Source organism: Sparus aurata, chromosome 24 (genome assembly GCF_900880675.1).
Source record: "Sparus aurata chromosome 24, fSpaAur1.1, whole genome shotgun sequence".
Taxonomy (NCBI): domain Eukaryota; kingdom Metazoa; phylum Chordata; class Actinopteri; order Spariformes; family Sparidae; genus Sparus; species Sparus aurata.
The window spans coordinates 8918164-8943642 of record NC_044210.1 but is presented as its reverse complement, the minus strand read 5'-3'; the positions used below and the strand labels follow the sequence as shown (position 1 = coordinate 8943642).

The following is a 25479-nucleotide window of genomic DNA, read 5'->3' as shown; positions in this document are numbered from 1 at the left end:
TGGATTACCTGGGTGTTTTTCGCCCCTCAGCCAGTTTTCTTTACTTGTTGATTCATAAAAATACAGAAAATTGGGTTGAAATACAGCAATCAGTAGCCACTAGGGGGCACCACTGTAATTTGGGCCCCTGTTGCATTATTGTTACTCACTGTAAAGAGACCTCAGACATTACATTTTTTAATGTATAAGTTTGATTTCAATTATGAAATGTAGCCTATAGTTTATACAACTTGACACATTTATTCTAGCAGACCATTTGTGATCCAGACTCACAATAATAGTTAGGGGGCAGATTTTTGTTAAAGGGTTGAACCATCTTGCCATGAGTAGATTATTCAGGTAGGCAAGGTTGCCTCATTTTGAATAAAAAATGTCAAAAAAGAGATAGGTCAGATTGACGTACATCTTCTCCCGTACAAAAATGGCATGAATTGATGTGTTGCTGCAAAGATTAAACCATAGAACATACAGGACCTTGTACAGTTTAATATGATGGTAAACACAATGAGAAATAGTTGTATCGACACTCTTGAATAGGACTCAAGAGTCAATACATCAATATTTGATCAATATGATGAGAAAACCGGCCCACAGCTGGGACACTTCCATGAGAGATCAACACATGTAGGATGAGACACCACATGGTGGAGCTTCATCTGGCTGCATTACTCTCTGTGTACCACTGAGTGGAGGCAGAGACCAGGAACAAAAGTCGAGTGCCTGTAAACTGACACAAGGTTAGATAATGTGAAGCTGCCGATGAGGATTCTTCTCAGTCATCCATTTCTAACCATGTTCCCTGGATAATGTAACCTTTTAATTGTCTGAGTGTCAAAATGTTCGAGAGCATTCAGCCACAGAGCAAGAAAAGTAATGATGAATCACTCTTTTTGCCTTAATTGCACATAAATATACAGTATTTTTTATAATAGTCTGTCATATGTATGACCTAAATCGTGTAATTTTAAAGGGACATGACACCTTTTAATATCAATATCAAAGGTTGTCTTGTGTGCACTTTTTCTGCCCTTCTTCTTGAATTGTGTGAGGCTGCTTTGTTGTAACACAACCAACAAAAATATTATTCCTACATCAGGAAACCTTCAGTTGAACATAACAAATTGATTTTCAGTGTTTGACTATGATTTATTGTGTGAAATGTGTATTAGTGTGTGTTTTCTCCCCATTGCATTTCAATTATTTCACCCTATATTGATTTTCAGACTCAGAATGGACGCTTTATCATCTGTAAATATACCATATAATTTGTTTTAATCAGTTGGATAGGCAGGTAAGCCTGTCAGTCTACATGCTTATCACGTACTTCTGTATCTTAGCAACCCGTTACAGGAATGATTATGTCAGCAAAGAAAAATTATTCGCTTCACACCAAATAACGATCATTTCTCTATTTGAAATGAAAGTAAGAAATTAGTTAGATTGTCTCTCACGCAGTGTAACAGGTGAGTGTGCGGCAGTAGCAGTTCCGGTGGACTCGAGCTCCAGCTCGAGCACAGAGGTCTCGTGACCTCTGCCGGGATCAGCAATTAGAGTCCAGGTGTGGCATTTTCACGACGTCGCGAAGTGAAGCTTGCTGTCAATATTGTAGTGTATTGATTGTCCATCAGGTTCGTCCGCGCACACACACGCACGCACGCACGCACACACACACACACACACACACACACACTAGTAACGGTTACCTCCTTCAAAATAAATAGCTAGCTTAGTTCTTGAAAGGAAACTATGCCAACGTTTACTTGAAAACAACTTAATTGGTAGTAAAATGTTAGATATTTAAAAAAAAACAAAAAACCTTGTATAAAGTATAAATAATTGGTTGAACGCACTAAAAAAGTATTAAAGGGTTTTACACCAGGTTTGGCTGGTACAGTTTACAATGTTAGCAAACTAGCCATGCTAGGCTACATAACGATGGATTATTAGCCTTCAGAAATATGAGCCTAATGTGTAAGAGTCTGTGTCGATTTTAAGATACACTTGCGTAGTTAATAATAGTATATGATATTTTATGAAGTTGAAGTTGTTGAAGTTTATCATGTGTTATGAAGGATGAATTTAATCTGAAAGCAATTAAGATAGCTGACAATTAAACTTAGTCAAGTAAGAAGTAGGCTACACTAACGTTTTCTCACTAATGCAGGTTAATAGTTGTATAAAGTAGCATACTTAAGTAGTGTACATTTGAGTGTAGTCCTGGAAAAAATCTTCATAGTTACGAAATTGAGTTTGCTCTTACAACATTTGGGCTAACAGAAGGTAAGTCAATGATGGTAATGTTTTAGTCTAAACTGATAACTAAATCATACACAATAACGTAGATGTCAATAATAATAATGATAATAATCATAAAGACATCCAAAAGGCTTAAGATCTATTGTCTATATAAACGAAATAGAGATGTTGGCATAACATTTTCCCAGTGAGAGAAATACGTTTGTTTTGAAGTCCTGGTTTCTTAATTTCCGGTACTGTTTCGCTTTACAGTGTGTAATTTGGCGCAACTGGACCTGCAGCCTTGCACGGAGTCTCCCTCCCTCCCTCCCTCTCTGTCTCCGGGTCTCTCTCCAGCTGAAAGCCAGCACTTCTCGCCCAGGTGAGACATTTTTGGAGTGCCTCATTGGAACCGTAACCCGCCGACAAGATGACGGACTCCACAGCGCCAGACTCCACCACCGTCCCGGACCCGGCTGCAGTAGTGGGCTCCACGGCGGTGAACGGGCAGTGCGAGCAGGCGGACACCCAGCAACAGCAGCAACAGCAGCAGCAGCCCAGCACAGAAAGTCAGGGAGAGGGTTTCAAGATGGACCAGGAGATGAAGATAACAGACAGCATAGATGACAAAGGTAAGCGATGTGAAATATGTTCAAAGTTTCGATTTCAGGGCGCAACACTGTGCGTAATGTCACGGAGAGCATCTCCATATTACTAAAGCAGTAATATAGATAGATAGATAGATACATAGATAGATGGGGAGGGAGAGAGATAGAGAGAGATATCTGTTTACATTGATGGTCATTATGCAATTCTGAAGAATATTCCTCTTCTATGTCCTGTACTTTGCTCTCAGATGTTCCAAACTTCCCACTAATGAGACGTCATTCCTGAAGGAAAGACAACTGATGAGTGACACTTTAATGTTATGATCAATATGATTAAATATTTACAGAGCTGGATGGAAGTGGAATATGTGGAGTACCCACTTCCTCATTCTGTTAGACATCCCTGTATGTTACCCGAAGCACTGTGCTGTGATTACAGGTTTTGTAAATAAATTAGATTGCCTTTGGGAAACAGTGAAAGCCACACTCAGCCATTTAAACAGTGACAGGTGTCCCATATCTTGAATATGGCTCAGCAGCAAGTGTGTTTGTACTTGTGTGCAGGTAGACCCCTAAGTAATCAGATGTGAACTGAAAATGTGGGCAAATACCTTGAGATATAATTGAGTTTACTAGTAAAGGTGAAGGAATGGATGTATTTTTTTAAAGCCCAGCCCTGGTCTTTGTGAGGGGGCGAAAAGAGGATTGGCTCTGAATGTTTCAGGCTTATCAGAGCACCCCAACATTGTACTGCGAGTCCAGCGGGAGTCCTGCTAATCGTAAGCAGGTTGTAAGTAGTGCCACAAATGAGACATTCCCCACTAAACCTCTCAGATGGATTTATTTGATAAGGCATTGGACTCCCACGAGATAAAATCCAATATCATTCACAGAAAAAACGAAGATTAGAGAAATGTCCAACACAATTAATACAAGTCTGTAAGTCATAATTTTACTGGTAAATAACTGTTGTTGCGATTTGTCTCTTTGAATGGCTGTATTGGTCTGTCAAGTAGTCCAGCACTTTGGTCTGAATCAGCTCATCAAATTTTGGATGGATTGCCCCCAAACTGAACATTAATGTTGCCCAGAGGAAGAATCCTCCTGACTTTGGGGATCCTCTGACTGTTCTTTTATTTCTACCCTGAGGTCATGTTTGTGATTTTGAGTGAAATGTCTCGACAAACTTTGGATGGATAGCTATGAATTTTGCTCCAGACATTTGTTCCCTCTCAGGATGAATTGCAATCAATTTTATGACCCTATAACTTTACTCTGGTGCCATCATCAGGTTAAAATTTGTTTTTGTCCAATGATTTGATTTATGATTAAACTAATGAAACTCCTGATTAAACATTAACTGCTACACATCAGCGTGTTAGCGTTGTCATTGTGAGCATGTAACCGTTCTGACAGCAGCATTAAGCTTTAAGCCCTGTTATGCCCTTACGCATGTAATGTGATGTGTGTATATATTGTTACTAGTTGAGTGAGTAAAGCAGAACAAGTTATTTCCCTATAGTGCAGTTCCCTTTCTTCTCTGTTTGATGTGCTGTGCTAAATCATTTAATGCCAGTCAGTTTAAAGGTGCAATATGTAGCAACTGGGCAACTGTTGAACTCTAATAGGGGCCAGCATATCACCAGATTGGCCGTTAACTGCTGCTGTCACTGTTGTAAGCTAGTTAGCTAGCTTTGCCCGGACTGGAAGCTCTGAAAACTAATGTGGAAACTTTACCTAAATCCAGTGAAAGCAAAGTTCAACTGCTTAACCTCTGCTTTCTCTGAGTCATGTCCGTACATGGTGGGTCACTTTGCCCTGTTTTCCTGTCTGCAGGTCTTCTGGAAAGCAGTATGCGTCTGAAGCCTCATGAAGCACAGAGTTACCGCAAGAAAGCTCTGTGGGTGTCTTGGGTGTCCATAGCGGTCACCATCGTCCTGGCAATTGTCGCTTTCAGTAAGTAACTCCCCTTTCTGTGTTTCCTTTCATGGACCCTCAAACAAAATCCAAAGCAATGTTGATGCCTGCTGTCTGGTCCTTCAGTTGAAGGACAGGTTTTTTAATTACTGTGAAACCCTGCTGATCAATGTTACGATCAAAAGCCTGATTAAACAACAGTACAACATGAAGGACAAGCAATTGATGTGTGAACACGCCGCACTTCATGCCAAGATCCTCTTCATTTCCCCCTAAACCTTTAGCCTCCCACCTCCTCAAGTTACTTTTAGATAAGAAAGCAGCGTGGAACATTTTGCTGTCTAGAGTTGGAACTCGACCTTGAGTCTTCTCACTGTTATAGAAGTTTGAAGAAACAAGTTTGAGCACCTGTCTTTCTCGTAAGCAAGCTCTGTTTTTTCTTTTCGTCAAACCTCAGCGTGTCAAGGTTGACACCTCTGTGTGGTGAATATGATGATTCACTCTTGGTCTGGAGGTGAGGGTGATTACTCTCAGACCTCTCTATCTACTTCTTTTACATTTATCTGCATGTCAAAGGTTCATCTCTTTGAATTTGAGATGAAAATGGTTTACATTGTAGATCGAATTAGTGAATGTTTCATTGTGTTTTTTGTAAAATTGTTTAGGAGGCCCATTTTAGAAAGTCCTGCTGATAATTAGGACATTTGACAGACGTGGAGAGATGTCGAGATGAATATGTGTCAGAAATCTTTAGAAACATGAAGGACAATTTGACAAGAGGTGCTTGAGATGATGATAATAGATGATGGAAATATCCCACACTGTGTCAGTCTTGTCTTAGAGATCTGACACCATCACATACTGCAACATTCTACTGATGCATCCTACTCCTCTGCAGTAAATGCAGATTTGTGCTTGACAGATGCATAAGTAAAGAGGACAAGCTCTGGTGCAGTGTGGCTGATCACCTCAACAGTGGTTTGCAGATGTACAAATATTTGAGAGCTTCCTGTGGTGCTGAAGACTAGAACTGAAGACAGACAGAGAAGGAGAGCTTGTTATTCTTCTTCTTTGTGACTCTTTTTTATGTTTTGGATGATAAATCCAAACATATTCTTGAGCATTGTTTTCTTTATTAGACATTTTTATCACATCTCTGTAGTCCTGCCTCACTTGTCACATCTTGCCTGCTCTCACTCATAAATGAAACATTGCTTGCATATCAGCTGCAGAAATGATCAGAGGAATATCTGAATGAAGCCGATGAAGCAGAAGTGTTAGCACTCCGGACCAGTGTCATTACACAAGCGTAATTGTTTTATTTCGATTTTGCAGAATTCTCTAGAGAAAAACCGACCAAGAAAATCCAGTGGTTCAATAATTAATCTTGTTTGAGGACGAGATTGAAAATTGGAATTCGATTTGTTGCGGTGAGGGAGAAGTTGGGTCAGAGTTAGTGAAGGTTGTTGGAGTGAAGGGGTTGAAGAACGGAGACATTTTGTTTTTGTAATCAGACCCTCTTCCTGAGTTCAGTGCGTGTTTTTTCAAACCTTTTGCTTATTTCCTGTTCTGATAAGGAAATGAGGGTACAGCAACAGCACAGGACAGATCTGTCTCACAGCTTCCTTCTTCGTCATGTGTTATGTTCCAGCCATGTGTGTAATATGTTTCACCCAGAAAGAGGTTTATTCACTGCAAACTGGAGAACTCAGTCCCACATGGTTCAGTTTGTGTTGTGGTGAAAACAACCAATTAATTATTGGTTTGGTAACTATTTTATCTTTTAATGCAATAAAATACAAAATCATTGGAAGATATTAGAATAGAATGATGTCTCGATTTGGGAGATTTGTGATGTTATTGTGAAGAAAACAGTCCAAGCTTAACATTTTACATATCTGCAGTTGATTATCCATCTAAACTGTTTCATTTTACAATCCAACAGTTTACAGAAGCATAAATTGGATTCACTATGATTTTAATTGCTGAGCAAAGTATCCCTCTCTCTACCTTCAACATCTTGTTTGACACTTTCATTTACATTAAAATGTATTTACAAACAAGCCACTGCACCAGTTGTGTGCTAACTCTCCAAACCCTCATTAAACCCAATGTAAACATCTCACTGCCTCTTTAGAAAGAAGCCAATGTGTACTTAATGCACGGTATGTCCTTAACAGCAAGTCCCATTGTAAACAGGAACATTTTAAATGTGCCAAGACCTTGGTAAAACATTCTGTTACCAACCAGCTGTCATGACACACCACATCCTCCTCTGTTAGCTCAGAACTTGCACAATCTCTTTACATGCCTGTTTCTATTCTTAGCTTCCTGCAAATGCAACATCATACAGTAAGACACACCAAATAAGACATAGTTCAAATGAATAAACTAATTGACTCAAGAGGCAGAAAGAACACAGAGGAGTAAAGCAAACAGAAAAAAAATAATTATGAAGAGATAAAGAATAAATTAAGTCTAATTTGGTCGCTTTTAGTGTCTATATATGTGTTGAAAGATAATATGAAGTCAAAGTATTGCCTTTATAGTAAGATGTTTAAGAGAACAAGCTGAAAATTAGAGATCTACACTACAGAGGAGACTGATTTATTAAACAGGGACGTCCACTTAAAAATGTAATCTGTACTCTTTCTCATTAAAGGTCCAATATAGAAGAATTTTAGTTAAAAATATGAAAGGATTAATTACAGCTATCAACAGAATGTAAAGAATATCAGCGTCAAAGAAGTCTATGTATTGTTTGTGGAATCTACTGCGCTTAATGTGCTAACCAGTTTTGGCCCATCCTGTGCTTGCGCATGCACGGTAGAAGTATTACCTGTGTAAAAAACATGTTTTAAACCTTACTTTGGGGCAAAGTCACCGTACTTCAAAAAGATAGATACGGGCCTGGTCTTGTCAGCTTGAAAAAACAGGGCAGCGCCAGGTGGCTGCAGAGTAGCAAGGCTTGCCTAAAAGATTTTGTTGTTGTCTCCATACATTTACATTTACATTTACATTTAGGGCATTTAGCAGACGCTTTTGTCCAAAGCTACTTGCAATAAGGACATCTGTCATGAGAAAGAAGCCACAACATATCAACATCAATAAAGTAAAAAGGAATAAATAGAAACAATTTTCAAGCCCTAATCTAGGCATCATAGCTGTTATTCATCGCTATTTATCCCAGAGTCAAAGTTCTGGTCGGAGCAGCTGAAAATCACCCCGGTACTGTATTCCCTGTCATGTCCCTGGATGAATGGCTGCCCCTTCAGAGCTCTGCAGGGAGTCGGTCCTGTCATCACCACCTGCTGCTGTTCCCCCCTATGTGTTGACAAAATGATAGCTGCTGGGTAACACATCCTGTAAAACATTAGCATTACTCAAACATGACAAAGAGTCCTACTCCTACATATCTGAGAGTCTGTGTGAATTTTATTACAGGCGAGCAGGTGCAGCTTTAAGTTTATGGTTAAGTAGTAAATATGAGAGTGATTCCCATCGGCTGGTGCCAGTTTATTTATGACTTAACAACAGTTAAGTACATTGATAGAGATTTCTTTTCAATTGAAGGTTGATTTCAAGTTTTTGCCAAGAGTTGGATGAGAAGATCGATACAACTCTCATGTCATTGTATGATATATGAAGCTAGAGCCTGGATACGATTAGCTTAGTACCCATTCCAGCTTGTAACTCCCACGTAACAGCACATAAATATTATTTATTTACTCTTTTTACTCTAAATCAAGGAAATGATATTAATTATGAGCTTAAAATGTTTTGTTAGGCAGACTTATAAGACATGCAACTGTTTGTCCCTGTGTGTTGTCTTTATGTGAAGATATAGTAACTGTCTGGTGTAGAGCTACATATCTAGAAGTACATACATGACAGTGGCATATTTAAAATATAGACTTAAAAGTGGTATCAGTCTTCTCATCTAACTTTCCTTTGAGCTGCTGTACATCTTATTTTCAGACTTACTCTTGAAATAGTATCAATACAAGATAAGGATCATCTTTGTCCCTTCAGCTGGCCATAAGAGCTTCCTGACTGCTCAACACAGGGTGGTGGTTTTGGTCTGAACTGCTCTGTTTTGTTCAAACCAAAGCAGAATTCTTGTCAGAGTTTGACTTCCAGTGACCCAGTATTTCACCTCCAGCTCATGCTTTCTTGTCCGCAGTAGTTGAGTAGAACTGAGCTGAATGAGGGAATGAAAATGTAATCGAGACCCACACTGCTACTTTAATAACAAGCCGCATGCATTGGTACAACAGCACAGTGAGACAAACAGCATCAGTCCACTAACTGTAAAAACAACCTTGACAGCAAAGTGTTACACTGATATGCATAATGCAGCCCCAGCAACAGCCAATAAAGCAGCAGAGCTTGGATGGTGTTTCATCTTCTGTTCACTTGCTTCTCCTGTCAGATGTGACAAGGAAGGAGGAAGGGGGAGACTGGGAGCCGAGGGACCTTGTGTGTGTGTGTGTGTGTGTGTGTGTGTGTGTGTGTGTGTCTGTCTGTCTGTCTGTCTGTCTGTCTGTCTGTCTATGTGTGTGTGTGTGTGTGTAATGTGACGTGATGCTGGAGCTCCGTCCCTGCTGACACCCACCCAGCTTTCCTGGGAGCCAATTAGTCGTCGCTGGGCTCAGCTTTTACGACCGCAGAGCCGCAGCAGATTCATTTACACACAATTTCATCTCCTTCTTTCAGCTCTTAATGAAGGAGGTAGGAGGAGAGAAGGAAGGAAAGAGGGGATGAGGGAGGAGGAGCAACCATTGCTGGATTTGGACCTCCAGCTCATGATGTTAGGGGAGATCAGTGGGGTTTCCATCCCAAAGGATCTTAACCAAGTGAAGAATTGTCTAAAATAGCGATGAAAGCAAAATTCACAGTGAAACGTGATCAAGTTTGACTTGTAGGCACAAAGCTACACCCTTGATGGTATAGTGGATGATTATGTAGGTTATGTAAAAGCACTGCCGTGTCTTTCTTGTGCCCATGTGTACATGCTCATTTCAACATATGTCTTACAGGCCTTCACATGTAAACAAAAAAGAAGCCACCTGCTACTTTTTCCTTTGTTAAGTCAACACTAGCAGTCTCTCCCTCTCTATTTACTTTGATTTGAACTGCTGCCAGTTTCTATTTGCCGTATCATCAATCTGTTACCACACAGATTTGCAGAGGAGACTGATGAATAACATGAAAATGCATTAAAGGGCTCTTACACCATCCCAACACCATCTCAACAAATAATAAATACACTGGACTTTTGCTCTCTCTCAATTGGATATTCTGACTTTGTGGCAAGCCTGGCTATAAGATGAGGCCATAAGATGAGACTGTTGTTCACTCATGATGGACTAATATGGACACATGTGCAGACACACATGTAATCTGTATGTACGGTCTAGAGCTTGAATTCAGCTCTATATGCTACTGCTGTAATATGTTTTGTCAAAGGTCATAACAAAAGAAAAAAAGAGAAGAAAAGAAAAAAAGTAATTTGCAAAAGACAAGAAAAGATCAGAATGAAGATTTTATCCTGTGGGTAATGGGGGCGGGACTTGATAAGCTTTGGCTTCTCCCGCTTTTCCCTTTCGGCCATGTGTGTTGTATTATTTGAACAATGATGAAATGTGATGCTTATGAATTGACATGTCCGAAACAAACAACATAAATAAAATAAATAAATAAATAAACACACAGCGATGAGGCACACAGGGAATGACATCTTTGAAAAAAAAAAAGATGAATATCTGTATTTAAAGGGAATAGTAAACATACCGTACATCGCTTGGTCTGTTTTCATTTCAGTACATACAATGTATAGTTAAAATACACAAGTCGGTTAAACTGGGAGCCACTAGTCTGCATTTTAATAGAAAACCTGGATATTACATGAAAGGAACCCAAAAAAACACTTTTAGCATTAAGAGCCCAAACTCTGTACACATTATGTTTAGTTGCAGATGTCATTTTGCATGCAGTTGTTGGCTTTTGATGCATTTTAGATGTCTTCATTTTATTTTATTCTATTTTATAAGTCAAAATTGTTTAAGGAGCAATGAAAGATTAATTTCCCTCAACTTTAATGTATTGTTATTGTTATAATGGGGAAGGTCTCATTTTTCACATCACGTTACAATCTGCTCGCATATGGCCATAATACATGTAAATTGCGACAAATTGTTTAGAGTAGTAGAGGACCTTGAAGCATTAAGTCGCGCACTAAAATTTAGAGGAATGACAATGTGCAGGATTCAGCTACAAAACGGTAGAAACCGTTGCCTGTTTTAAACAAAGCTTTTTTGCAGTTAATATCACACATTGCATGTTCAGATTGCTCTGGTCGGAAGTAATCTGTCCTGTGAGATGGATTCTGTAACGGAACAGGTGTTTGTGATCTTGCTTTATCTTCAAAATCAAATAGCAGAAGGAGCAAGAGTGAGGAAGAGAAACTTCTTATCAGGAGTTGTATGACACTTTTTGTAAAATTGACCCAAAGTTGTTTAAAGATCATTGTTACTGTCAACTGTGTGACACCACTCTGCTGCATCTCTGCAGATATCTGGTGTCATAAAAAATCCCACCTACTCATTTGTATTCCAGAGTTGTCCACATATGTGGTTTAGTGTTTGCAAAACCAGCATTCATTCCAGTTTCCGTTTGTGGTTTGGGGAAGTGGATGATTGCACCTTCACTTCACTCCCTCAGCCCAGAGAAAGGGACTGACTGTAGATGAAACAGGGAGGAGAGGAGAAGATGAAGAAAGAGGGAGCTTTGAAAACAAGAGGAGAGAAAATGAGAAAAGGGGAAAAGAAGAAAGGTGAAATTGTGATTTTGCTTTTCTTGCAGCAGAATTAAAATGAGCGACTAAAGGAGAAAGAGATAGCACACGATGCTGTGTCTCTGCATGCAGGGCTGAGGCGAGTTGCTGGCCCCCAGTGAGTCTTGCTAAAAATAAACCTGGGAGGAGAGGAGAGGATTCCTCCCCTCTATCTATCTGCATCTTCTCTCCTTTGTCTCTCCTGCCTTCTCTCCTCAATCCCTCACATCGCAGGCAGATGAAAATGCACAGCCATTCTGGCTCACTGTTTGTTTAAAACACATCTGCAGCTCACTATCAAAAACAGGGACATCATATGCTGATAGCTAAATTACAGGTTACAGGTTTGCTGCACAAACTAATAAAAGCTACAAAAGCAATTCCTCATAAAAATGCCCCCTGGACAGAAATGATAATCATCCATCAGTGCAGTTAATCCCAGTCAACAAGGGATTCTCCTGACTGACATTTTTTATTTGGCAGCATCACCCTTTATTTGTTCGTATTCACAGTCAGTGGCAGGAAATCTTCATCCTGCTGTCAGTTAGTATTCTGCAAAAAAAAAGACTTTTATCTTGTTGTTTTACTGTTTTGCTGTGAGCGAAAAAAGACAGAGTATGTGGAGCAGCATTGAAGCAGGAAATTTGGACATAACATTTATGTAACATAATATGTTGAATATTCTATGACTGTGTCAAAGATGAATGGAAGTATGTATAGATTTGTCTCTTACGAATGTTCCTCTCTCTGTTTCTCTCCAGCTCTTTCCGTCATGCGCCACAGCGCTTCAGCTTTTGGATTTGCCGTAAGTTGACTGTAAAGCCTCCATTTCACTAAAGCTACAATGGCAAGCACTTGTAGATAAGATATTGTAAAATGTGTATTTTTTGTTATTACTCTGCAGTTTGATGCCACGCTGGATGTGCTGTCTTCTGTTATTGTATTGTGGCGATACAGCAACGCTGCAGCCGTCCACTCAGCCCACCGTGAATACATGTAAGTACAATCAGTTTTGGGTGTTCACGCAAACTTATAAAGCCTGAAAGTGTTTTAACATGATATAAATCTTAGGTCGCTGGAAGCACTAAAAGCCTAAATATGAAATGAAATGATGGCTATAAAATATACTTTAAACATGGGTGTCTGTGTTTCCTCTGTTGTCTCATTTAGCAACTTGTTGGCAACCGTCTCTTTAAAGAGAGGTAAACGCTTTGCAATTCAAATGGGGGTATTTAGTGACATATTTTATGTAATACTACAAAACGTTAAAATCTCTTAAGCCTGTTGCAACCACAGATCTTATTATTTTAGGCATTTAACCAAAAACCCTTTCAAAAAACCCATTGACTTTGAGACGAGGGAACTCTATAGAGGACAAAAGACCAAAATAGTGTTGGTTATCACCATAATGTGAGTTTTAATATTTCAGGGGTATAAAATTGTTTTATACTGCCCATTTATAGTTTTTCGTATACAATAGAAATATTGTTGTAAGACACTTGCAGAAATCCTACAGTAGTGTGAGCCTTTGTTTAGACTTGCCCAGATGGTTTAATTCCATCTATGATTACCAAAGTGATTAAAAAGAGATTAAATCCATTTCAATGTGTCTACAGTGTCTAATGTGGTTGAGTATGTGTGTGGTCTTCTTTGTCCTGAAGAGGAGTGTGTCAAACAGTGGGTCTCTTCAGTTCTGTCAGCCTCGGTCCACTGGGACAATCACAAGCAAGCGCCTCACATCTTATCTGTACCTGGCTGAGAATGGTGTGTGTGTGTGTTTGTGTGTATGTGTGTGTGGGGGTCAGGTGGGATTTTCAGAGCTGTTGAATGGTCACGGAGTTGGCAGCAAGCAGGCGACTGAAAGAGGGAGAGAGAGAAGGAAAATTGAGGGCTATACAGCTGTCTGTCACTTTATTTCTGTTCAGTTCAGATGAGTCTTAACGTTAGCAGATGAAGTATCAGTAAATGAAATATAACCAAAATAAAAACATCTGTTACTGAATGAATTAGGTGAAAGAAACTCGTCACTGTCTCTGCCCCTACTGTCAGAGCATCTGGTAGATTCATACAGTGAATCTGTCAGTTCCAACATGCACACACACACACACACACACACACACACACACACACACACACACACAGCGGAGTGACTGCTAATAGCTGTGGGGACGACTACTGAGATCACGTTCTCTGCAGATGAGACAGAAACACAGACAGAAAAACACATTCATTCATCTACTGACTCAAATATGTCACATGCTGCGAACTATAAATTACCAGTTAATTTGTAGAATTTCCTGAAGAACATGAAAACATGCAGACTGCTTTTGGAAACAAGTCCATGACAAGGGTGAAACTTTTTTGAGACTGAGATGAGAAGATTGATACAACTCTAACACGTTTCTGTCTTTTAAGAAGAGATCTAGAGTCAGGGGTATTAACCTGGTGTAGCATCAAAAACTAGAAGAAGGGGGAAAAAATTGGGCTGACAGAGAGATCTGAAAAATACAGATAAATATTTTCCATACTTATATTTATTTAACGCATTATAATCAACACGTTGTGGGCCAATGTATTTGACTGACTGTTTTTCAAACAGAAATGTACATTTCCTACTGAAGAGATAGCGTGTTACTATAAGATAAGCCTGTAAAAATGCATGTGCACCAGAAAGAGCTGCTGTATCTACTAATGACATGGAAATGATTTAAGTGACAGATTATGTAAACATATCATCTTATCTTTTCAGTCAGTTAACTTAAGTCTGTTAGTCAACTGTATTGTTGATAGTTATACATGAGCATTTAATCTTCACATTAAAACAGTTATGTCACTTCAGCAACTAATTGGAGAATTTGGACAAAGTTCAGGAAGCTGCTCAGCCAGTAATTGGCTTCACTGAGAGATCAGGCTTCCTTCTGGATCGCACACAAACACAAACACACAGATATATTCATGCATTAGAAACACACAGAAATGTGAAAGCCATTTGACAGCAACTAAAACACCCACACACATGGATGCACAAGTTCTTAAATAGACCTGTTCTATATGTGCCCATTGTACTGTATGTATAATATATACTGTATGTAAGAACATACAGTATACGTATCGTACAGTTTTTACGTAAGTGTAACAGCTAGCGGCTTTTTGCAGAGTGAGTGAGAAAACTACTGATGCATAACCAGAAACCGCTCTTCTAGTTCTTAATTTCTTTTATCCGACTGTGTTTGATGGAGGAGATGCGGCTGAATAGTGATGCCCAGGTACAGACCCGTTGCCAAGGTAACAAGCTTGAGATGTCAAAACAAGACGTATTGGCGAGTTTTGTTCCCAAATGAAACATGGAGCCCTTTGAAACAAAAACCTGTTTATTCACATGACTGTTGCAAAGGTCAGAACGAGATGCTGCTGTTGAGCCGCTGTTGATATTAAAAAGTAATTTCCTCCAACTGTGATGTGATGGATGTGTTGACACAGAACTCTGTACTCTGCTGAAAACCTTCAGCAGTCTTTTTGTTGTTTAAGTTGTGGAGTAAACAGCAGCGCAGAGAAACAGTGTCATTTTCACATCCACTGTGTGTAAGAAACAACAGGGGGCCTGTTAGCGAGGAATACACACTCCCATGGTGTGTGTGTGTGTGTGTGTGTGTGTGTGTGTGTGTCCTGCTGTGGACTTCCTAGGGGGATGTTGGGTGTTGCCTTGGTTACCTCATCTGGTCAAAACCCAGGACACCGAGTGTGGTTTGAGAGCAGCCCTCAGAAAAGAGCACACACTGGTAGCCATGCATGACCAGGGCATATGTTCTGATTGTTTTTCGTCTCCCTCTAGACTTTGTTAATTGGCTAAAGGTTTTCTTAAAAGACAGCTGCTGCTTCCAAATAAGTCTTCTCTCTGCACATCAGCGTAACACAGTTGTCTGTCATTCAGGATTATTATAGGGGCACAGGAAAAGGTAGCTTTCTAATTGTTGTTTGACAAAACTAAACAGGAGTAAAATCCCTATTCACATGAAAATACTAGTTTCTTGAGACCTGTAGTAATTTGTAATAATTGCAGTGGTCACCTGTAAAGCAATCATTTCATTACAAAATCATCGAGCTCACTTAAGGACACATAATAACACTGTAATAAGTATCCCAGCAAATTGACATGCTGTTGATTTAGGGTCCTACTTTTTTTTAACATCCGCATTCTGTTGTCAGACAGCTGAATGCAAGATGACAGCAGTATGAAATTCTACAGTACGATATCTTGAACAGCAGTCAACATCTGTGCTGTAAGATCCCCTACATTGATGTTTAAAATGAGTAAGGACAGGAAGGTTGGGTGACATATCTGTCTTAATCTAAACGGTTTTTATTATTGCTGTTGTTGAATTACAGAAATGATGCCTCTGAAACCTTGATTTACAGGTTTATAATCTCAAATATAAATGTGTGCATAGTAAGCAGCATCACTCCTGACAACTCACCACAATCTCAAAATTGAATTATCTTGTTCCCACGTATTGAAAAAAGCCAGAAGCTAATGATCTTGATGCCATGCATTAACAAAAACCTGTGGCCATGGAATAGGATCTCCTCCTCATGTGCTATTCATTTGTGGCTGTGTGATATGTTTTTGCCTTATGTCACTGGTCGGGCTCCGTCACGTTGTATGCTGGGTTTTTTTAAGGGTACTTTAGAAATTTAAGACTGCGCTTTCATAAAGAGTTGTTAAACTCCCAGAATGCCCAGATAACCAAACTTGTATTTGCACTGGATCCTACATTCCCCATAATGCATCACCTTCTCCTCTATCTTGTAAGACAGGCTGTTTTCTAAATGTTAAAACTGAAATAACCCTGTTGATTCATGACCTTAGTGTTTTTAAAACCCTGACTTCAGTCCTGCGAGTAGCATCTGTGTACCACTCTCACCACTATAATTATTGATCTGGGTTTTCTGTGTCGATGTAGACTGTTGTATCAGAATCCATCCAGGAAAGAATAAGACTAAGAGGAAATCTTGCTGTCATTTTCTCTGGTGACACTTATTGGTGCTAAAAGAGAGCAGGTGGTTACTGCTGGCTTGCGGCAACACAGCACAGATAGATAACTAGACAGCTAATGAGTATCAACGCTGTTGATTGGTTGTTGCTATCCAAGTTGGAACAGGCAGTGTAATTTGTGTTTGATTAGTCAGTTTTCTTCTGTCTCTTTTCCTCCTCAGAGCCTGTGTTATTCTGGGTGTGATTTTCATCCTGTCGTCCCTGTGCATTATGGGTAAGGCCATCCACGACCTGGCCACCAAGCTGCTACCTGAAGTGGTAAGAACACAAAACATGGCTTTAAACTGAGCCTTATTACATAAGAAAACATGAGATAAGAGGAGATAAAAGATTACTATCACATGTTTATTAAACTAGTGTGCAGGAAGTGTCTCTGAATGGGGGGCTGGTTCAGATTTGATTCAGACTGGATCTGAAGGAGAGCTTTTGGATTAAAGCATCCACCATATGGGACAGATTAAACTATCCATTTTACACTGAGGGAACAACCCTAAACACATTAACATTCAATCATACCTCGTGACAGCTGTATTAACGGCAGCTGCATAGACAAGCAGGATCATTTTAAAGGGTTGTGACCCTCTCGCTCGAGTCAGGATGCACAATTTAAGCCAAAAGTCTGGTTTATAATCAGATTTGGTGGTCGAATTTGTGGCTGTTTTTAAGCTTGGCCAGATATTAACAAGCATTTTGTCCAGCCAGAGCTTGTCTGCTGTAATATCACCAGTCTGCCAGAGATGAGGATTTCACTTCAAATCCCAAAACAGGCCTGTTGACTGTTGACCTGCCTGTGTCTAATAATATCTTCTCAAAATGTGAATGTCCAAGAGAAATAACATGCAGACAGTTATTTACGTGATTTGGTTGAATTTTTAAATGAAATATGGCTGATTCTGTCCCGTCTTGCCATTTGGAATGGCAGTGGATCTGGTGAGACGGCATATTTTCAGCTCGGCTGTCAAGCTGTGCTGGCAGCTGGAGGGTTGGTGGTATAGGCCTGACTGAGATGATTTGGTTTTGATTTGATTTTGTCGAGGCTGCAGAGCTACAGCTCAAACTTACGTTTTTTACAGAATAAGTTGATTATAAAGCCTCTGAAAACCTGACTTCAGATAACAAATGTATAATGTTTAATAGCTTTGACTGAATATGCAACAGGGATGGAAGTGAACTTTTTTGTCCACCTGCCACTGCAGCTGGTAAATTCTAAAATCTACCAGCCACTCAACATTTTTACCAGCTACTTTTATATTTAAGCGTTGATGTGAACAGTACAATGCCTAGAAACATATTTTTCTTGTACAAGACATGCACATAGTATTTCCCAATCAGTACTTGTTACCAGAGTTGATTATTCAGTAATTATTTGATACCAATGAATGATTTCAGGGGTAAAACTATCCAAGGGTCATCTACTAGGTCGTGAAATAACAGGACATGAAGTCTGAATAGACAAAGTGGTTCAAAATGAAGGTTAGATGGTTAGAAATCTATATCAATATCTCCCTGCAACTACAAGAATATAGAGTAAGCCTACTGCAACTTATTTAATGTGTTCAACTGCACTGGACCCACACAAAGGAAGTGGAAATTGCATCATTAGGTGATTAGAAGGTTAGTAATATATAGCAGTATCTACTTGCAACTATAGCAATATAACCGGCTCGGCTGACCGGAGCACGGAGTAATAATTAGTGCGGTGAAGAGTCCAGGTGAAGGCTTGCTAGTGAAGTCCGAGTGACACTGGTCCAATCAGAAACATATAATTTGACTGGATCTAACTCTAGGGTTGTGGAAAGCGCACTGTTATGCTTTAACCAAGATATTGTTCATTAAGAGTAATTGGATCGGATCTGGCTGGAATAAACCTGCCACAGCAGCTGGTAAACTGATTCACTTCACCCACCAGCACACAAATTCACCTGCATTTGGCGGGTGGTGGGTACTAATTTCCATCCCTGACGTGCAACATCAAATTTAAAACAGTTGTTCAAGTTTCCTAACCTCACAATCCAGTTTCGAAAAAGGTGCATCAATGTTTACCTCAAGACAAATTGGACTGAACAAAAGTGAAGTTATTGTGCAGCAGCTTTGATTTGTTTTCACAAAAGCATGACTTTCAGACCCAACAGCAGATTAGGTCTGTTTTTTTCCATTAACCTTGTGTGTGAATATGTGTGTGACAGCGTTGTTGCTGCTGCCAGATAAAGAATGTCACAAATCTCAGGTGTGAAGACTTCACACTTTCTGAAATAACTTCCTCACCCTGTTGCCAGGCAGTACTCATCTCCGTAGAAACGTTGCTGAGCATCTGAACGTAATGATGATGATAATGATGAGTAAATATGAGAACATTATTCTTTAGTGAATTACTGTAGAGAGATTATTCAGCTCTGTGCTGTAATTCACCTCGGTGTAGTTTAGAGAAAATAATTATGTTGTGTTTTGGCCTCAAATGAATGATTACATGCTTTATAGAATGAGCTGCATCGACTGTATGACTGCAGGGCTGTTTTAATAAGTTGTGTAAAGTCATCTAATCACTCACAACTGTTTTAAGACTCTCAAAGGAGCACATGTCAGAATACAAGGTCTTGAAGATGAATAACTTTTTCTCGCCAAAAAGCAACCGAGGCTTTATTTGGGATTGAATATGAGTCAAACCTTCGTGTAAAAGCATAAATGCGACGAAAGAGGCACTTTTAAGATTTACCGTAGTTTTGGTTTTGGGCACGTTAATTTTGAACGGGAGAGCTAGGGGCACGACACGCTAGCATCAAAATCGCTATTTTAGAACACTAAGAAGGCTCGACACAACATGAAACCTTGCTTGTAGCATCACTAGGGTCTCTACTCATGAACACGAGCATTGAGAACATTGTTTGTGTACACAGAGTTTATGAAAAAGAAGGTTTTTGAACTAGATTTTTAACAAGGTTAATGTAAGTGTTGTATCCATTAAATAAATAAAGAATTTGGATATGGTTTTGTTTCGTAGTGTGTGTGAAGGAAGACCACAACTCTGCTTAGTAGACTGACAGACTACACGTTATAGCTGATGTTTCTGTGTGTATTAGAGTGCATACCATTGTTAATTTCAGTACTGATTTTAATTAAGTTTCCTCTCCAACTTAATTATTCACTAACTGTCTTGTTAGCGACTGCACACACTGTGACTGTTGGAATCAGGATTGGCTCACAGAGCATCCTCATCGCTGGATGCACCCTGATCGTGTTTTCATATCCTTGGACCGGCTGCAAAACAAAAAAAAAAACAAAAAACAACCAAGATGAGAAATGTAGAGTTTCAGATGGCCCTTTGCAACTTACCAAGGCTCAAAATTCAATTACTCTTCAAATCCTTTATTGATTTATTGGACCAAGTGTGTTTTCCGTCTAACGCTGCTGCAGCGGGGGAAAGAGACGGGTCTGACAGCCAGTGAGCACCAAAGCATAAACAAAGGCAGACTGTGGGAGCGACGAGGCAGACAGATTGTGTTTTTCTGAGTCGACCTGCTCCTCTTCTGTCACACACTCTGGTTCTACCAGGCTGGTTTCTGGTGCATCACAGTTGGACCTAAATATAGCTTGTGTATGCCTCATAGGCCTCCTCAGTATGCTGATATTGGAAGGTTTACTTTCACCGCCTCCCTCTGTTCCTCCTTGCCCTGAAATGTTAATAAGGTAAGCTGCTGTTTAGGTATGCAGTGGTGAGAACGAACGGCAGAGGAGGATGGAGAAGAGAGTAAGGAGAGTGGAGCGGGAGACACGTGGAGGAGGATGTTTGGTTTCTGACAACTGACTGTTCCCACTGCGCTCGTCCTCTGAGCCCAATTAATGTCAGTAAGCATCAAAACGAAGATGTAGTCATCAATTAGGCATTTCGACACGGGTGTATGAAATCATTTAAAGATAAAATATGTATTTTTTCTGCATAAAAAATGTCTGAAATGCCGGACTCGACTTTGTTTAAGCTGGGTTTTAGATCATACCAAATGTTTCCAGCATGTTTACACCCAGAAAAATTCATACATTTACTCAAGGCCTCTTACTTTAACTTCCACAGTAGTTGGAAAGGAAGGAAGGAAGTAGGAGAACGAGACTAACCTCTGAGAGATCAGACGGTTTTACATCTGGGCCGTGCAATATTTGCTTAAAAACCACCAGAACCGCCAGACGCACATTCAGGATTGAAAAATACCACTGTAATTTTATTTTTATCCCATCATAACCCATAAAAATATTCTCCACACCCACATCATTATAGCTGATAGACATGTTGGCCCTCCTAATTTATCCCCTCAAAGGAACAGCTGAAACCATTTTCATATTCTACACAAGGATCTCTGGTTGTCAGATGTTAATGTCAAGCACTGTGTTCACATTCTGGGCAGGGACTGCTTGTCATGAGCTCTACCTCTAATTCGTGTGTGTGTGTGCGTGTGTGTGCGTGTGTGTCCTCTCCCATGGGCCAAAATGCCAGCTCAGCCCCTTTGAATGTTGATTAGGAGGTCACATGGTGGGATTTCCCCCATGCCATCTTTCATTTCGGCTCACTGAAAACACAACTTTCCAGAATAACCAAATAACTGTGGCTCTCAATAAAGGTCCCGAGAGGTTTCGTTGGTCTGCGAATATTGCATTTTAAGGAATGTAATATCCAGATATCATGCAGCGTGATGTACTGTAAGTCGTTGAATATTTATATCTTTAATTAATTCTGATAGTCTTCTTTTACTCTGGGGTGTAATGATAATTTCACCTCCTGCAGCTGCTCCACATTAAATTTAAGTGATTAATACAAAGTAGCCTGAAGGCTGTTAGTGTGGCAGCTCAGGAAATGTGTAGTTTACTTAAAAGAAAAGTTATTAAAAAAAAACAAGAAGTGACTATAATTTGTTTCTGTAGTGGTACTGACCACTCCAAATCATGAAAAAAACACAGAGTGCTCTACTTAAAGTTGACTTGTGACATGAGATGTTATCATTACTCATCAGACAAAAAATATATTTCTTCTAAAAGACTAAATATGATTTGAATTTTGACAGAATTCTCTCTATTAGTATACATAGGGCTACGATTGTTCTCTGTGGGACGCCACCTGTGATCACTGCTGGATCTAAATTACTATCTACATCCTCAGTAGAAACTTAAGTATCATTACTACCATAAAATTCAATGATTGAGATTGACTAGCTCCCATTTGCAAAAGAAGTGTTTGTATTGAAATAAATGAGATGGGAGAATTGTCCTTGCCACTGAAGAATGTGTTCAATATTCTGAGGATAATATGCTACTTAGATTTTATTTTCAAAGCTGAGTCACAGCACTGACTCGGGTCTTTATGCAGTACGCTGAGGTTTTCTCTCCATCTCCTCTTTGATGTCTGTGAGCTCGCCAAAGTAGCTTTTCATGGCTCCAAGGCCATAGTGCAATATTAATGCTGCCGCAGAGGCACCAAGTGCTCTGCAGCTCCCTTTCTCTTCTCTTCTCCATCGCTCCTTCTTCTCCATCCCCGCTTTGTGCATTTACATTTCAGACATTTAGCTGATAATGGTTCTGTTGAGACGCGCAGTAGGTGCAACCAGAAACTCATTAATATTCTTTAAAAACAAAAGTCAGGAAGAGGCCGAGCATTTGATAAGATAGAGATAATAGCCTGGAAAAACAATTAAATACAACAATTTCACTGAATGGTCGAGATGGGAGGTACGATGATAAATAAGCAGGTTGTATGGGGGTGTAGTGCTATACAGCTGGGACCTGCAGTATTGTTCTGTGGATGCAGCTTTATTGAGAAGTCACTCTCTACTTAGTAGAGAATCTATTGATGGGAGGATATGCCAAAATAAAATAAAACTTTAAAAGAAGAGACACAATGTGTAGGTGACTCTTGGTAACCCCAGGCGTTATGAGTAAAGGCATAGCCATTAAGCAATAAAACTAGAGACGCTTTAAAAATAATCATATTATTATTCCCCTGCCTACTTGAAATAATGTTTAGTTTCCATGATAGAGACCTGACAAGATATAATATGTAATATTTCTGCCAAATAAAGAGACCTTTGTTCTAGTTTTTGTTGAGTTGTGCGTTTACATCATCCCAAATGTTTCCAAGACGTTGTTCAAACCCAGGTGGTGAAGATATCTCTCTCTGTGCTTCTGCCCGTCTCCCTCAGGATGGATTCCTGTTCAGTGTGTCCATCATCAGCGGCTTGGTGTGCATCATCCTGGCTGTGATCAAGTTTATGCTCGGCAAGGTGCTCACGAGCCGGGCCCTCATCACTGACGGTGGGTGCACACACATGCTTAAACACAGCAGACCAGCAGACAAGACTGTAATCGTCAGAGGTTTTTAGCAATTTTTGCGGAGGAGCTTGTTTATCGTACAAATGGATTATGTTTAGTCAGTTAACTGCCTCATACTGTCCATTTAGCTCTATGTCTCTGTCCCCTCACATATACAGTGTAAGAAGGGTTTCGTACTCATGAAGCACAGAAACATCACTGTCGAACACTCAATGCTTGTTCCTACAGTGGAGTACGAGGTACTGGTAGTCAACCCCTGAACAGGGCTGTGGCCAGTTTCATTTTGGTTTAACACGAAGTTTACAGCAGATATGAGACATTTCAAGAATCTGTCATGGCACCAGACACTTTGTAAATGCCACAGCAGACGATATCACATGTCGGCTGGACTCTTAGCATGTGTCTGATGGAAGCCCGAACACACAGAGGGCTGAATTCCAACACTGAGCCTACAGAATCCTCATTGGCTGACATTGTACGCGAGAGTTTAGAGATTGTGTGTGCTCTCTTTCCAGGATTCAACTCCCTGGTGGGGGGAATCATGGGGTTCTCCATCCTCATCAGTGCTGAAGTGTTTAAGCATGAGCCCAATGTGTGGTACCTGGACGGGACAATAGGCGTCCTCATAGGTCTTATCATCTTCGCCTATGGAGTCAAGTAAGTAATTACACCAGGTTGTTGGAGGGGTGGTTTACAAAGTGTGAGCACACTTGAATTTGGAAAATGGGTGGAGTTACCCTTTAATCTTGCATCTCGAATGCATGTAAATGTAACTTCCACTCTGTACAAACATTACAAATCTTACAACAAGATTTTTTTTGCCTTGGAAAAGTTTTTTTATAACCGTCTTCCTCCTGAGCTCTCAGAGGAAAGTTTTTATTTTCACTCTGAAGTTTTCAATCATCGGTGCTGACGCAGTGAGAGGTTCTGCCTTTAGCAACACCCGAAACCTAAAATTAATGACGTCTCAGTGAGTCTGAACGGGATGCACTTGTTTTTCCTTTGCTTTCTAAAAAAAACCTCCTCTTCCTCTCCTGCAGGCTGCTGGTGGACATGGTCCCGCGGGTCCGTCAAACCAGGAACTACGAGCGCTTTGAGTGACGGACCACAGAGGAAAAGACGTGAGGGAGAAGACGAGGGTTTTGGGAGGGATGGACTGACTGGCTGACAGGAGAAGGACGGGGACTAAAGTCCCTGCAGTCTCCACACAGACAATCACACTGAGTCCTCGAGGTGCCAGCGGAGGCTTCAGTGTCTTTACAGTCCTCCCATTCAGAGATGTGAACTGTGGATCCAGGCCAGTGATGACAGAGTGGGGAGGAAACAATTCTGGGCACCTTTTAAGTGTTTTACAATTTGGTGTACATATAATATCTTTATCTGTCTTTTAACAGTGATGGGTCAGTCTGTTTTTCATGCCTCCATATTTAAACTTGAGGGTTAAACAGATAGAGGGAGTGAAAGGGAGTTAAAAGACAGAAATGACCAAACAGGAGAGAGACGAGCTTGGGCCGCAGCGTTCAGGAGAAAATATGGACCCTGAGCGTCCATAACTCCTGAAAGTAACAGATTTCTGTACAGTGAGTTGATGTACAATACCTCAGTTCCACCTCATCACCCTGTCAAAACACAGCAGTTTATTTTTCCCGTGGTTCCTAGAGGCCTTTGCTCAGCTGTGCTATAAAATGTCGCCGTGCAAACTGATTGATGTAGCTGATGTAGCAGTGGAGTATTAATGGTGTTTTACCTTTTTTATGACTAGACAGGATGTATCAATACGAGGTCCATTTGGCATCGAGCAGGTTTATAAGCACACACACACACACACACACAGTGAAGCCTGATTGGGCGCCGTCTCGACGTAATGCCGACGCTATCTCACAGTCCTGCAGGATGAAAAGCATCATCAAAATTAGCTCACGTTACTTTAGTTTGACACTTTTTATTGCATTTAGATGACAAACCCAAGAATAGAATTTGTACTTGAACATCTTGCGCCATCTGCTGAGCACAAGAGGTACCTGCCACATGTGTGAATATATATATGAATGTTATCTAATACTGTTGGAGGTCTCTCAGAAAACTGCTCCTGGTTTCAAGTCATTGACAGGTCAGTGATACACAAGGTACAAGGCGACGTCTAAATCCTGCACACCGTCAGCACTGAGTTCTTTAAAGATTCACAAAATGAAAGCACGTCTTTATACTGGAGCCAAACGCTGCAGCAACTAACAAGAAGAGAAGCCAAACACCTTAACATGAACATGAGTTGAGCTTGTGTTTTGAGCTGTCTCAGCTTCAGCCTCAGACACAGTGTGCTGCTGACAGTGGAGGCTCGTTAATTGATGTGGTTCAGCTGGACCCTCCACACAGTCAGCAGAGAGAGTGGTGACAGCCACACAGTCCGACAGCCTCCATGGACATTATTTGTGTGTTTTGCTTTGTGTTTGAATCCTGGGAGAGCAGCAGCCTTCGTCCTCATTAAAGGGTAAGCGCTGCTCATGTAATTGGTGCCTGTCTAC

The 25479-nt window shown here is 40.3% G+C and overlaps 1 protein-coding gene across 1 annotated transcript; it reads left to right on the top strand.

Annotated features, from left to right (window-relative positions):
* The first annotated feature begins 1371 nt into the window (after positions 1–1371).
* LOC115577130 (transmembrane protein 163-like) lies at positions 1372–24657 on the top strand. The gene is made up of 9 exons (XM_030409961.1): positions 1372–1628; positions 2509–2867; positions 4680–4799; positions 12357–12400; positions 12500–12591; positions 16810–16906; positions 22828–22939; positions 23473–23614; positions 23998–24657. The coding sequence occupies exons 2-9, from the start codon at positions 2666–2668 to the stop codon at positions 24056–24058; spliced, it is 870 nt and encodes a 289-aa protein (XP_030265821.1). The 5' UTR covers positions 1372–1628; positions 2509–2665; the 3' UTR covers positions 24059–24657.
* The last annotated feature ends 822 nt before the right edge of the window (positions 24658–25479 follow it).

Coding starts and splice junctions, on each gene's coding strand:
- LOC115577130 (XM_030409961.1), top strand. CDS start 2,666: ATGACGGACTCCACAGCGCCAGACTCCACCACCGTCCCGGACCCGGCT. Junction 12,401..12,499: donor CTTCAGCTTTTGGATTTGCC/GTAAGTTGACTG, acceptor ATTACTCTGCAG/TTTGATGCCACGCTGGATGT. Junction 22,940..23,472: donor CCGGGCCCTCATCACTGACG/GTGGGTGCACAC, acceptor CTCTCTTTCCAG/GATTCAACTCCCTGGTGGGG.